At 41.8% G+C, this 15348-nt stretch overlaps 1 protein-coding gene across 1 annotated transcript; it reads right to left on the bottom strand.

Annotated features, from left to right (window-relative positions):
- Positions 1-4555: 4555 nt before the first annotated feature.
- On the bottom strand, positions 4556-8746 carry LOC118423002 (collagen alpha-3(VI) chain-like). Its single transcript, XM_035830898.1, has 6 exons — positions 8524-8746; positions 8155-8238; positions 7143-7267; positions 6280-6420; positions 5212-5283; positions 4556-4576 (listed from the first exon to the last, which is right to left on the bottom strand). The coding sequence occupies exons 2-6, from the start codon at positions 8219-8221 to the stop codon at positions 4556-4558; spliced, it is 426 nt and encodes a 141-aa protein (XP_035686791.1). The 5' UTR covers positions 8222-8238; positions 8524-8746.
- Positions 8747-15348: the final 6602 nt, after the last annotated feature.

Below are 15348 nucleotides of genomic sequence, written 5' to 3'. Positions count from 1 at the left end.
ATTTACTTGGATACTACCTGCAGTCTAGGAATGCGGTGCCTGTTGTGGACTTATACGATATATGTTGAGTTTCTTTTATTTAAATTCAGGCACGTGGTACCGTCACCAGGATTTTCGCATTTCATTGGAAATTTTAATAAGCACCATGAGGGTGAAGTCACTGGCGGCCTGTATTACACAATGTCTGAGGTGGGTGGCTTCCTCGTTACAATAAGTCCTTTCACAGAGATCAGATCGCATGTAAGGCGACTGGAATTCTAGGTAATATGTCAAAAAAACTTTTTCAGCTAGGTGGCGCTTATAGGGGCTGCCACACACGAAACCCGCTCCATTAACTATGTGTGCAATACTCAAAGTTTTTATGATTTTAGTCTATGTATGTGGGAACTTGTATGTATGAATGTTTCCGGCGACCGTGCAGAACCTTTCCGAGCAAGTTTGGACCCGATTTCTTCAAGTTTGGACCGTTTTTTTATAACACTTGGACACCATCCCGGCAAACACAATGGCTTCCCGGTCACGAGCTGTTTTCCAGTACTCCTTGGATTACTTGTGGCGTTTGAAGAAGACATCTGCCCCGATCAGTCCTGAAATCAAGAACCAACTTCTCAACCTCGGACTCTGGAAACAAGGAAACAGACCAAGAGGGACGAAAGCTGGTAAGCATTTTATAAGAAGGATCCCTACAGTAACTGGGAATAGACCATTGAGATGCAAATATGGATCATTCAGTCCCGGCTTAAACCCGCTCCATCCACACATATGTAAAACAGCCGGAGAATTTCAACCTGTACTGGATGAAACGAACCCAGCGACATCAAGAAGACTACCTGCTGACCACGCCCCTACGCACATACCTAGAGCATACCAAAGTGCATTCCGATCGACAAACTGTCCCGTTGCTCTGCCCATCGACAACAGACTTTCTTGTACAGCTACAGCGGCGAGCGTCATGAACAGACCAAGACAGGTAGTACCGCTTCAACCATCTGCGAACATTCAGAACTCTAAAACTAAATCAGGTAGTCCACGCCAAATCGGTGTACCATCTGTAATGTTATGTAACGCTCGTTCTTTGGCAAACAAGTTGGATGAGTTTCATTCTGTGTTGTTAAGTGAAAATGTCCAGGTAGCTGCAGTGTCTGAAACCTGGTTTAGTAGTGACTCTCCCCCAGACTATTGGGCGGTAGATGGGTACAATGTATTTGTGAAATCTAGAGAAAACAGACGTGGTGGTGGTATCGCTCTGTATGTAAGTGATGATATAGCTGCACAACAAATCACAACAATCATTGTCCCAGACGAACTGGAATGTATGTGGCTGATGTTACGACCAAAACGTTTACCTAGAAAGATTTCCTCTATCATCGTGTGTGTTGTATATTCACCGCCACAATCTTCTTGTGAAGGCGCTTTAAGGCAACACCTGTTAGATACGGTAGATGATCTAAGAACCAGATATGATAATGCAGGTTATTTGATAATGGGTGATTTTAACCATGTTGATGTGAGAGGGTTGTGCTCTGGCAATGGTCTACAACAGATTGTTAATGTTCCAACCCGATCCGAGGCTATTCTTGACCTCATTATCACAAACTTGAATGTTTTCTATCACCCGCCCACTGTAACCTCGCCCTTGGGGCGCAGCGATCACAGCATTGTTTTACTCCATCCCAAACACCAGGCTGTCGTGAACAAGACCACAAAGAGAAGGATACGACCAATGAAGGACTCTAACATCCGATCCTTCGGCCAGTGGATTACGACACACCATTGGGAAGAGGTGTTGAGCGCACAGGGAACACAAAGAAAAACCTCCGCTCTCTATGTAGCTTTAAATCAGGCAATAGAAACCTACTTTCCGTACAAGACCATCAGAACCCACGTACAAGACAAGCCGTGGATGTCCCCGAAGATCAAGTCTGCGATCAAGTCCCGACAGCGTGCGTTTCAGGCACAGAACTGGGTGGTATGGCGAACACTCCGTAACAAGATCCAGACAGCGATTAAGAGAGCAAGAAAACTGTTCTACAGTACTAGAATTCAGAAGTTGAAAAGAGAAAACCCACGCGCTTGGTTCAAAGAACTGAAAGTTCTGACAGGCACTCAAAGAAAGGACATGATGGTACCAGTCGATGGTGTTGACCCAGAAAACAACGTCGACATAGCAAACATCATCAACACGAGGTTTTCAGACATCACAACGTCGCTCCCCCCTCTGGACCTGTCCAAACTCCCGGCATTCCTCCCTTCCCGCCCTCCTCCCACCGTACAACCGTGGGAGGTGTACCACAAACTGCTGAGAGTTAAGACGACAAAATCGCCGGGCCCAGATGGAATAACGGGCAAAGTGATACGAGAGTTTGCCTACGAAATATCTACACCCCTTACTGACATATTCAACACTTCGCTGCGTGAGGGAGTAGTACCACAACAGTGGAAAGAAGCGGTCGTAGTACCTCTACCCAAGACCCGCCCACCCAGTATAGATCAACTCCGACCCGTTTCCCTGACCTCACTCCTCGCGAAGGTTTGTGAGGACTTCATCGTTTCCTGGGTTCTACAGGACATAAACAGGTCTATATCAACTAGCCAGTTTGGATGTTTGAAGGGACGTTCAACCACTCATTGCTTAGTTAATCTGGCAAATCAACTGTACAGAACCGCGGATAAGCAGGGGACCTGCAGCACATGGGTTTTAACTGACTTCAGCAAGGCGTTTGACCTTGTTGACCACACAGTGGCAATGAGGCATCTACTTGAGATCGGTGTTCGGCCGGAAGTAATTCCGTGGATCGCCAGCTTCCATGAAGGACGGACTCAGAGAACGAGATACCGGGGGGCGTTGTCCCACACAAAGCGTCTTACGTGTGGCTTGGCTCAAGGCACAAAGCTCGGACCAATTGTCTTCATAGCCCATGTTAACGAACTACCCAGCATTGTAGCTTCTCCGTCTTGGGCATTTGTAGACGATCTCAACCTTGTTGAGTCGCGACTGCTGTCCCAACCACCCAACATACAGGACGATCTGGACCATCTTTCAGGTTGGACTGAGGACAACAGCATGAAGCTCAATCCGGGCAAATGCAAAGCCATGGTAATCTGTATTTCCCGCATCCCACCACCACCTCCAGTTCTCAACATCAACGGCCACCAGTTAACAGTTGTCAAGGTAGCCAAGTGTCTTGGAGTTACATTTCAAGACGACTTGAGGTGGGACACTCACGTCACAGAAACATCCAAGAAGGGAAACCAGAGGCTGCACATTCTATGCAGACTGTGTCAATTCGACTTACCAACCGAAGACCTCGTAACGGTATATACATGTTACGTCCGCCCTGTGCTGGAGTACGCCGCGCCACTCTGGCATCCGGGCTTGACAATAAAGCAACGTGATCAGATCGAACGCATCCAGCGACGGGCTACCAGAATAATCCTGGGCAGGAAGTTTTCTACCTACGCTTTAGCGTGTGAAGTTCTCCAACTGCAAACACTGGAGGAACGCAGGGTCGAGCTTTGTGTAAAATTCGCCAGGAATGTCCTCACCTCGGACCTCTACAGGGACTGGCTACCACAGTCAAGAGGTGATGTTAGTGGTAGGGAGACAAGAAATGGAAATAAGCTCGACTACATGCCAGTGCGCACTAAGCGCTTCAAAACAAGCCCAATACCATACCTAACCAATCTCTTGAACGAACATGTGCTCAAATAGCCGGTCTTTGTACATATTGCATTACATGTATATTTATATTAGAATCTATTGTCTTAACCTTTTTAATGTATTCATTGATGGAGCAAATTGTTTTAACATAGTGGCTTACATGCAATTCAGCCTACGGCTGCGAGATGTCCACTCATATCTTAGATTGTAATTGTATTGTAATGTTGGTGCGATGAAATAAACCAAGTTATAAGTTATTATTATAATTTTCGCCTGATTTCAGAAAAAGAAAACAAGAATTTTTTTCTTCTGTAGGGATGGTCAACATGACGATAAAGTACCAAAATGAGCAAATATATTGTGTTGTAGCCTAATAATTGTTCTTGTAGATGTGACACTTGCGAGGTACCCAGGACTGTAGTTGTACAAATGAAACTTATTGGATATTTGTAAAAGTGACACCAATATGGAAGCTATAAGTGTGGTTACTAACTTTGTTGGTGATGCCAGTCTACCACACTAGTGTCACTTTTACCACATCAGTACATGTCTTAAATGCAGGAATAAATGCCTTGTTGGCTCTGATACCATGTTTTGTCCCTTTAATTCTTTTTAGAACAGTCATCACAACTTTGTGGTGCCTATTTTTGAAAATGTAGCCATCTTGTTTGTTTTTTTCACCCATCTTGTTTTTTCTCTTCGCCCTATCGCACTATTTTTGCAGTCTGCAGAGGATGTCATCCATAAAGTTTACTTGCAGTGGCCTTATGCAGTCTAACGTGTTACCGCGAAATTAAAACTACCGCGAAAAGTCCTTTTTCCCGCAACCGCGAAATTAAATCCCCGCGAACTTAAATGCATTTACAGTATCTCCGGGAGGCGATCAAACGGGACCTAATCTGGAGGCTCCCTAAACTAGAGGACGGGAGATGGAAGGATCTTCTAGACAATCAGAGAGCTAAAGGACACCACAACCAACTGGAGACCCTGCGCCGATGATAGAACATCCTGGAGAGATGTCTACAGCAAATAGGTATGTCTGATTGATTGATTGATTGATTGATTGATTTACTAATTAGCTGATTGATTGTATTATTTCATCACATTTCATCACTCTATATATATATTGAGATAACCCATGTCTTAAGAAATGTACAAGACTCAACGTGTGGTAACTTTTGTTACTTCACAACAAATGGAGGGACCTGATATTCTGTACAAAAGGCTATGTAAAATGGGATGAGATATATGCTTACAAAGTCGCTGCCAGAGTTTCTAACACATTGTAGTTTCAGTTTGTACGTTTCAGGGCTAAGTTTTATTAAAGTAAATCATCATTCCAAAGTTTGAACGTCTCTAAAATGTGCACATTCACTGCCTATTGTTTCTGGTCTAAATGATGTTTCATGGAACATATGCCATGCTTCGAAAAGGCTATGTCTTTTCACTGATCATTGAAACCTTAAGGCGTTTGTAGAAAAGATAGACGGCCGAAAACGTCTGGTGTTGCTTTGTCACAGAAAACATTGTTATTGAGAAGTGTTTTGTACCTTCGTTGGACCTTCGCTTTGTCCATCTGTCAGGATTATCGCTGCACGAGGGACCCCGTCACGGAAATGGGACTAAACAAACAAACAAAAAACAAACTATAAGTAAATGTGATGAATACATCATAACGCAGTAGTTTCGCATGGTCACAGCATCGGGGTAAGTAACATCCGTTTGGATAGAAGTGGCAGCATGCGTGGTTGATATGGAACTAGGACGTAAACTCCGACCGACGCGTTGCTGCGTGACAAATAGTCGGACGGATGGACATGACACTGTCGGTTCCGTCCATTTGTTTTAAACGGGATTAATCATATTGTTCAGAGCAACTTTATTAGACCACTTTAAGGCGATGAACTAAGAATTTGTTCAAGTGGATAGGATGAACATTCGTTTTAAAGGCTGATAAGTTGTAGACAGGAGGGAAACAGTTGTCGTCGAGAGAGCTCCATAATTTGGCTGTCCGGGGAAATAAACTGTTGCTGAAGAAGGACTTTGGTAATTGAACAATATAGCAATGTGAGTTTGAAGAAAACCTGTCTCTTTGAAAGAAAACCTAGCGTTGCGCTGAAAGGTTCTCAGTGGAGGGTGAGATCATTGGAGCAATAGCCATGGAAGATAAGTACCCCACACACTTCAGTATCGACAAGGCCCCCTTTCCACTACACGGCCATCGCGCTACGACCTAAATAGGATATGTGTAGCCTTCGCTTTTACACTACTAGAGGTATATCATAGAAAAACGTACAAGTATGACTGTCAGTGAGAAGACAACAAAGCACACAAGGAGTAAAGAAATTCGTTTCTTTTCTGTACAATTCGTTTAGCAATCTGTCAAATTTAAGGTCGCAGAGAGAGCGTGGAGAGAGCGCCGTTCTAGTGGCAAAGGTGATATAAGAGTAGGTATCCACCCAGTTGTTATCTGACCAAACGGCATGCATGGCCAGGCATTAATAAATAGACAAAAGATGATCATCAAAAACGTATTCTCCACTTCAATAGAAGATGACTATTTCAACCTTTTCGGAAAAGGCAGAGATACACATGATTCCAGAAATGTCTTGTCGTACCGTAGCCTGCGTGTAGCGAATAGCCAGACCGATTCGGCTCAGGCCTCCTGCCTTCAGCAACCCGTCGAAAATAGATGGGTCTGAAGGTTGACTCAAAGAAAAGTACGTCCGCGGTACGCAGTGGTAGGGAATAACTCCAACCTAGCAATGCGAAAAGAAGATTAAGGTGGGGTCACACCTGCGTGTATATTTAAGTCCGTACGAGGCGCGCATTGGAGTATTTGCCTCCACCAGGCCCCATAGGTCGTTAGAAAAATAATAGAAATTGGACAAACGTAAACAGGTAACAAGTCAGAAGAGTTAGCTTGGTCGCTAACCATACTTCTCGGTCAGCTAACTCATCTGTCATGTTATGTATCTATATTTGTCCAATTTGTACTATTTTCCCCGCGACCTGTGGAGCCTGGTAGAGACTAAGAGCTTCATACGCACCTAAAACGGACTTGAATATATACGCAAGTGTGACCCCACCTTTAGCCGGGTTTATTTTTCCAATGAAGGCTAACGTTATGTTTTCGGGTGAAAATATATGTAAGAAGCAGATTGCAGATTGTAATCTTGGGCACAACAGAAGGCAGGCCTCACCGCATGCCTGCGAAACTGGTTTGTTACGCCGAAGGGATACAAATGAAATATCTCAGGAACGTTTCAGTCATTATCAACGGACGTAGATGATTTTGAAGGTGGAATTAGCATCAATGCCAATGATACTAGAGGTGCGAAAGGTGCGAATACGACAAAATACACAAAAAGGAAAATTCGGTCTTTATCTCCGGTATTCGTTGAGTATCTTTTCAACCCCGCAGTGACGCAAGCGTGACGCAAGTGCAGTGAGGGTGCAGCTTAAAGAATTGCAGGCTCACCCAGATATCATGAATGTTTACGAAGCAGTCGAGGAAGTCGCTCATGAACTGTTTGGCGACGTCGAACCAAGAGCTCGATATGCTGGAAGATTCGTCGACAACGAACACGATGTCGGCCGAGCAAGCTGCGGTTTCGAAATGCGAAATAATAAATGTTCAGAAGTTATATGTGGTGTGAAGTAGATGTCCATATGCATTACAACAGTATACACCAGAGCCCACCGGCTCCCACTCAACAGAGACGGGGGGCGACATAGATTTTCTGATACATATGACCCCGTCTTGCAAAAGTGGTGTGTTCCTGACGTCACTGCTGGAGATAGAAAGGGTCATTCTGTGAACAAGGTCGACAGAGATTGACCGGAAATTTAGAGGGATATAAAGTCCCTATAGTTTAATTCAGTATTGGAAGTAAAGTGTTAGCACATTTTCTATAATATATTCTACCAACACAGATGAACTTTCATGCTTAGATATCCATATGCTAATTTGAACGCACCAGAAGTTGAAAGAATTCTGTGGCTTCGAACACAAATTGTGACAACATCGCTTCGAACGTTCGAATTTGGCATTCGAATTTTCGCGTTCGAATCATTCGATTGAGCCTGGGCAACAAAATGCATTATAGACGGGTCCCGAACACCCGTATGGAAGGTTTTTCTAACCAATGTTTGACATCAAGATCCGGTATCAGGCACACTAACCTAGGGGACCTTCTCCAAATCGTATGTTTTAATTTACAATGCAAAATATAGGTAAATACATGTGACGTTACATAAAAGATTGCTTTATTCTTCTGGATGTATTGTAAAAAAAAATAAAGTCACTGTTTGTGGTCATTTTTACCAGACTGAAATAATCGGTGGTGAAAATGGATTGAAGTGATATGTCAATCCTGTTTCTCTAGTGTCCAGATATAACATTAGTAATAGTATTTCCGTATTTCAGTGATAAAAAATCTAATCTGACGAAGCTGAAATGAAATAATTAGAAATAAATAAAATGTACTCACATTGGCCGGCCGCCCCGCGGATGGCGATGAACATCACCAAAGTGAGCACCATCAGTTTCCGCAGCATGCTTGTTGTGTTGAAATCTGTTTCACAACGGAGCATTTGTAAGGGCACGATCACATTGGTCCGATCGCTAACTTTGGGCATTTTGGAGGACAAAAATGTACATCCCATTACTTTGTAACTGCAAAGCAACATTTGCAGATAACGGGCGGACAAAAGCGATGTCCCACACAAGAGGGGGGAGCTGACATGTAATGCCAGTCGCAGTGTCAGTAATCATAACTGGCTATCTAAGAGCATAACCTTAAAGGGAATTGAAAATGTGGAGTCTGCGTGCTTTACTGAATGTGGAAATAATTTCTTACGGTCTGACGATGCCAGCGAACACTAGTAGAACACGGTTCAGTCGGTCCCAGCCTCAGTCAGGTCGCGTCGTGTCCAGTACACCCGCGGTCTTCTCACCACTCCGTACTCAGGCCACTGATGAACGGGAACTCTGTCGGGGTGTCCTGCACAAACCGTTGTGAGCCGAACTCCAGGACGCTTCCCATTGGTCCACGTCATCAGTGTCTTCCCTTATCGGTACCTGTTATCAGGTTACGTCATATCAAGAAACGTGGCCAGACTGTAGCCTCCACGGCAGGCCTCGGTTATGACTAAGGTATCTATAATGCCGTTTTTACTGATAACGGTCTGTTTTCTGACTGCTAAATGTTGACTATTAAGAGTCGGCAAAACTAAGGAGGCTTCAACGACTGATAACTCCTTGGTAAAACTTATAATGTGTACTTTGGCAACATGAAAGAGAAATGATGTTCGAAGGGGTTCCAAGAAGATTGAAAAACAACAGCATTACTAAAACTTTACCCGTACCTAGAGCCTGTTATAGAGACTCTTGGAAGGTCCTTACTCCAGGATGTCTGGTCTGTCCCTTTGCTCTGTGCTGTTGACAGTCAACAGCGATGTTCGCAAGATGAATGACGTTGACTATCATGAGACAGGCGCACTTGTTTTGTCAGCAACCATTTTACACCTCTGACCCAGGTTATCACGTTTTCGAGTTCTGCGGCAGTAATCAGGCACCATATGTCTGCTAGGGAGCCCAAACCCTTTCATTTTCACAACCTTCCAACACACCTGGTGACCAATCCATCTAACCGACGTCCTCGAGTCATCTTGTTGACAAACAGAAAGACAAACGCTAGCGAAAATATAACTTACATGAAATCATGGAGGTTATAACGTTAACTATCATGAGACAGGCGCGCATGTTTGTTATCAATCATGTTCCCACCTCTGACCCAGCGGGAGACGTTTCAGATGTGTTTATTATTTTGTTCAAAAACAGCATGTGTGGCATAAACGCATATGGTAAGAAGATACTGTTACTTTCTTACAGGCTTGTCTAACAATTACAGAATATGCCACTCATATTTGATTTTCTGCACCACCATATGGATGTCACAAAGACACCCCATAGAAGCATATGATAGATGAGATGGGATGATGACTTTATTGAAAATTCGCAGTGTGACCACTGAATTGTCTTCAATTTACATTCGAAACACACAATAAAAGATTCAAATATTACACGTTACTAGGAATAAGTACTCTATACATATATATACATAGGTTAAAATTTCATTTGGAAGATCGTCTGATAACAGGGGAGTATTATTTTGGTGACATGGATATGACAATGACTAATGCTGGAATTATGGTCCGGATGCATTGAGCAGATTGCTCATATAGGGAATCGGTGAGTTGCTATAACGGTTTGTTCTAGACATATGACTGTTCAATTTGTGGCTATTTCTGGTGGCTCGTCCCGAGATCTGGAATCTAGTCGCAGGCAGCCATTCTCTGTATTCCGAGTTCAGCAATGTCCTTGCAAACTTGAGACAGAGCTGCTCCCTTCTATCTGCTAGGGTCACAAGTCCGAGGGTTTGCAGTGCAGGAAGGTAGCTTGTGTAGGCGTTGCTTAAGATGATGCGGCATGCACGCTTCTGGATTCTCTCCAGCTTGTCCGATAATACAACCCTACCTTCAAATGCCTAGACTGGACGTGTTGTGTCTGACTTTTCTTCAGAAGATGAAAATGTCCACTTCTTTGCATAACACATTTTCTCAATATGTCTGTCCGCACCTGAACAGACAAAGATACGATGTTCCACCTAACATCCACATGGATATGCTTTGCTCGCGGTCTTCTTTAAATATCTGACGAAAATATCACAGCGTCACATCAATGTGAATAGCAAGACTTATTGTGCACGATGTTTTCCGCACTTTGTTGTTCGCAGTGTGCGGCGAAACACGTTGGTAGCCAAAGAGTAAAGTAACTTTTGACGATTTTTGTAGTCTCCACTGTGCCATTTATTAGGTTTTGTAGGCATGTGTTATTTGTTTGATTGATTTTGGCTTGTTTTGTAAATTGATGAGTGCAAAAGGTGACATGAATAGATCGATAATCCAAAGGCAACGAACGATCATGGTATCTCCGAGAGGTAAACTCTGCATGGGCTACCAAGGTATCTCTAAACATACACATACAAATATACAGACACACACAGACACACACACAAGCGCGCACGCACACACACACACACACGCGCGCGCGCGCGCATACACACACTCACACACACGTACACATATACACACACATGCCCAAACGCCAAAACTCAAGCATAACACCCACACATCCACAGTCACACACATACGAAAGCCCATAGGCTATAGCGGCACTTGTGTATGATTGTGTGTGTGTGTGAGTGTTCGTGTGTTTGTGTTTGTGTTTCCAAAAAGGCATACATATATATGAATACATTGTGCTGACTGATTAGGGGTGACTAAGTGCGATTTTTCTGAAAATCATCCAATTATTGAAAGAAGAGATGCCCATACACACTTTAGGTTGCGGCACCATTTTTAGATGATACTATTTTTTACCAACCTTTAAGTCATTCAAAAATGGCCTCTGTTATCTGCTCTCCAATCTGAACTGGAACATAGATAACGATCTCGGCTGTTCCAGTAACTTTTGTGCAATGTATGTGTATTGTATTAAGAGCATGACTGGTATTAATTTAAAGTAGTGACATGGAGTTTATGTAAATATTTAATGTTTTGCATGTACGTCATTTTATTTTGTTATAAAGTCCCGGAAGATTAGCAGCACGTGACTAATGGATTTTCAAATAAAGTCTCAAATTGTTTTTGCCCCCGTACAAGTAACATGTACACGTCGAAAGTACGATCTCTCATTGATGCCGCCTAGCGGATTTATTAAACTCTTCATACTACAGACGCCTGTACGCACTATGTAACTGCTATGTGGGGGTGGGGGAGTTTGCACACATACATGCATAGCTATAAAAGACTTAATTTGAATTACATTCCCCGTTGTCTTTCCGCACTCGGGGCGATCCGTGTCCAGATGTGTCACACCTGCCGGTGTTCATGGTAGGTTGGGGAATGTGTTCATTATCTAGGTGTTTTTTTTTTGGTCTTCTACCAACGAGGAAGTGTAACTTCATCTGAACCATTACTCGTTACAAGAAACCAAATCTGTCGGTTGCCAGGTTGTATGTATTGATTTGAAAGTACAGTCTCTGATTAGTTGATACCATGTTTTTCCGTGCATTAGGTTCCGTCACCGATGATGGGCAGCCTCCAGAAAACAATAGACTAAGAAGAAAGCTCTTCGTTTAAATGAGACGTAAGCATTTGGTTCTGTCATGATATATTCTACGACGTTTGAAACATTTGATACAATTCGCAGATGAGTTCAAAAAAATTTGAACTGTAAAGAAACGGAAAGAAAATTAGTACCGACTATATCTCAATTTATAAAGCTCAGCTTGTCCTTATTACCTCCATGAAATGTCATGGAGGTTATATTTACCTCCATGAAATGTCATGGAGGTTATATTTTACCCTGCGTTTGTCTGTGTGTCTGTGTGTCTGTGTGTCTGTCTGTGTGTAAACAAAATAACTCAAGAACGGTTGGGTGGATTGGTTTCATACTTGGTGTGTTGATAGGTTGTGATGAAAGCTGGAAATGATTAGATTTTGGGCCTCCTAGCGGTTCCCCTTGGTACTGCAGCGCAACTTCCGGTTTTGCTATCTTGGTGTTCTGAACATGCTATGGTCACGATTTTTGAGTATTAGATAGCTCTTGTGCTCAGGAAGAAATGACATAAGTTTGAGCCCCCTAGCGTCTAGTTTTGGGATAGCAGGGGCATTTTTGTCAAAAACTTCTGAAGAGGATAACTCAAGAAGGGAACAACGGATTTTCATGATTTTTGGTATGTAGGTACCTTAGACAATGTTATACAAGATAAGATACTAATTATGCAAAGAGGGATTACATTTGCATAATTAATGAGAATATTCTATCATAGCAGTTTTTCAATGTATCTCTTATTCCAGACATACTATGGTCTTGACAATTAGGTGATAGATAGCTTTTAGTGACCTGAAAAAGTGGGGCAAGTTTTAGCCCCCTAACATTTAATTGTGGAACTGCAGGGGCTTTTTTGTCAAGACACTCCAAAGAGGATAACTGCAGAAAGGAACGACGGATTGCCTGCATTTTAGGCATGCAGGTAGCTTAGGCAAAGATGTTCATAATGATATACATGTTATGCAAATGATGACTTAATTTGCATGATTAATGAGGAAATTGTATAATTCCATTGTTTTCAATAATTGAACCTCAATACATGTAACACATGTTGATTATGATAGGTGGAATATAAGCAGATACCAAATATGGTAATGATGAGCTTATTTGCATAATTTATGTAAAAAAATTGCAAAACCACTTTATGATTAATAATGGGGATTTTATAATTGTGACATGTGTACGTTAGTCAATGATGAACAACACCATGCATAAATTATGTTAATATGTTAGTCAATTGCATGAAATTTACGAAAGCTTTAAATTTTCATGGAGGTATGAGGTCGCCGAACTCTAGTTTACCCTGCGTTTGTCTGTGTGTCTGTGTGTCTGTGTGTCTGTGTGTGTGTAAACAAGATAACTCAAGAACGGCTGGGTGGATTGGTTTCATACTTGGTGTGTTGGTGGGGTGTGATGAAAGCTGGAAATGATTAGATTTTGGGCCCCCTAGCGGCTCCCCTTGGTACTGCAGCGCAACTTCCGGTTTTGCTATCTTGGTGTTCTGAACATGCTATGGTCACGATTTTTGAGTATTAGATAGCTCTTGTGCTCAGGAAGAAATGACATAAGTTTGGGCCCCCTAGCGTCTAGTTTTGGGATAGCAGGGGCATTTTTGTCAAAAACTTCTGAAGAGGATAACTCAAGATGGGAACAACGGATTTTCATGATTTTTGGTATGTAGGTACCTTAGACAATGCTGTACAAGATAAGATACCAATTATGCAAAATAGGAGCACATTTGCATAATTAATGACAATATTCTATCATAGCAGTTTTTTCAATGTATCTCTTGTTCCAGATATGCTATGGTCTTGACATTTTAGTGGTAGATAGCTTTTAGTGTCATGACAAAGTGGGGCAAGTTTCAGGCCCCTAACATCTAATTTTGGAACTGCAGGTTCGTTTTTGTCAAGACATTCCAAAGAGGATAACTGCAGAAAGGATTGACGGATTGGCATCATATTAGTCATGCGGGTACCTTAGGCAAAGATGTTCATAATGATATACATATTATGAAAATGAGAGCTTAATTTGCATAATTAATGAGGAAATTGTATAATACAATTGTTTTCAATAACTGGACTTCAATAAATGTAACACATGTTAATTATGATAGGTGGAATATAAGCAGATACCAAATAGGGTAATGAGGAACTTATTTGCATAATTTATGTAAAAATTCAAAACCGCTTTATGATTTGATAATGGGAATTTTATAATTGTGACATGTGTACGCTAGTCAATGATGAACAACACCATGCATAAATTATGTTAATGTGTTAGTCAATTGCATGAAATTTACGAAAGCTCTAAATTTTCATGGAGGTATGAGGTCGCCGAACTCTAGTTCAACAATATTTTAAGTCTTACAGAAAGTTACAGCAAAGGGCCTTTTGCAAATCACCATGTCAATATCACCAGGTGTTATACTTGATTTGCCTTCAAATGGTTCTTATAAGTGCTATCAACATGGTTGAATGCATTTTGATATATATTCTAAAGTTAAGAACTGTAAAACAAAGTACAAAACCCCATGTTACATCTTTATGGTAGCTATGATGGCCCAAAGTCACAACGGCTGACTATAGCTGACACAGCTATACTGTGATCTATTGAATCTATCACAGTGCCCATTGTCAAGTGAAAAGGAAATGAATGGTGCATGGAAACTTTTCGCGGCAAATGAGAGGTATCCGAATGACATAAAGAATTGAGGATTGAGGACTTGATTTAACTTTTGGTGTTTTTGGTTAAATAATTAGTGCAACTTCACTGTGATTGAACCTTAGTTTCAACTTTATTTGTTAAAACAAGCGTTTTTCGAAACCCCATACACTCGTTGCTAGTCCGTTCTTTTCACTATGCAGTGATATTTGTTTGTACTTCATAATGCAAAAATTAAAAAAAAAATTAACATGTCCTTTCATCAAAATGACACTGATCAAAACACGCTGTAAACCATACGATGTACAATCGTACAAGAATTATATCCATGTACGTATATCTCTAGCATACATAATGACAAACTTTGCTTGGCTAGTCAGTGCTAAATGTAAATATGCATGCAAAGTATCTGTAAACTGAACGTAAAGTCATTAGGCTTTACTTGTAATTAATGACATATATAACATTCTTCAGGTGGCATTTGGATCGAATGCAGAGTAAAGCTGTTTTCCTTGTTCTGGCTTAAAGACCGTATAAACACAAAGTACAACATTTCTTAATACTCCACAACCATATGATAGTATTGTTCAAGTAACATACACATAAGCAGGCTATAGCATATGCAGAAAAAGGACAAAAAACAGTGACTTAATAATAATGTTTTGCAAAGCTTATGTGTTACACCGAAGTGAGGTAATACCGGCTACTCTCACTTATCCTCGCCGCATATCAGACTTCTCTGAACCGTCAATACCGGCTACACAGGTACACAATATTTAGATCGGTACGATTCCACAATACGTACCTTTAAAGGCTTGTAGCAGAAATACTGTTATAGAGT

Source organism: Branchiostoma floridae, chromosome 1 (genome assembly GCF_000003815.2).
Source record: "Branchiostoma floridae strain S238N-H82 chromosome 1, Bfl_VNyyK, whole genome shotgun sequence".
In the NCBI taxonomy this organism is placed as follows: Eukaryota; Metazoa; Chordata; class Leptocardii; order Amphioxiformes; family Branchiostomatidae; genus Branchiostoma; species Branchiostoma floridae.
This window is presented reverse-complemented; position numbering and strand designations above follow the sequence as displayed.

Coding starts and splice junctions, on each gene's coding strand:
- LOC118423002 (XM_035830898.1), bottom strand. CDS start 8,221: ATGCTGCGGAAACTGATGGTGCTCACTTTGGTGATGTTCATCGCCATC. Junction 7,268..8,154: donor CCGCGGGGCGGCCGGCCAAT/GTGAGTACATTT, acceptor TCGAAACCGCAG/CTTGCTCGGCCGACATCGTG. Junction 4,577..5,211: donor AAAGCGAAGGTCCAACGAAG/GTACAAAACACT, acceptor CCCGTCCTCTAG/TTTAGGGAGCCTCCAGATTA.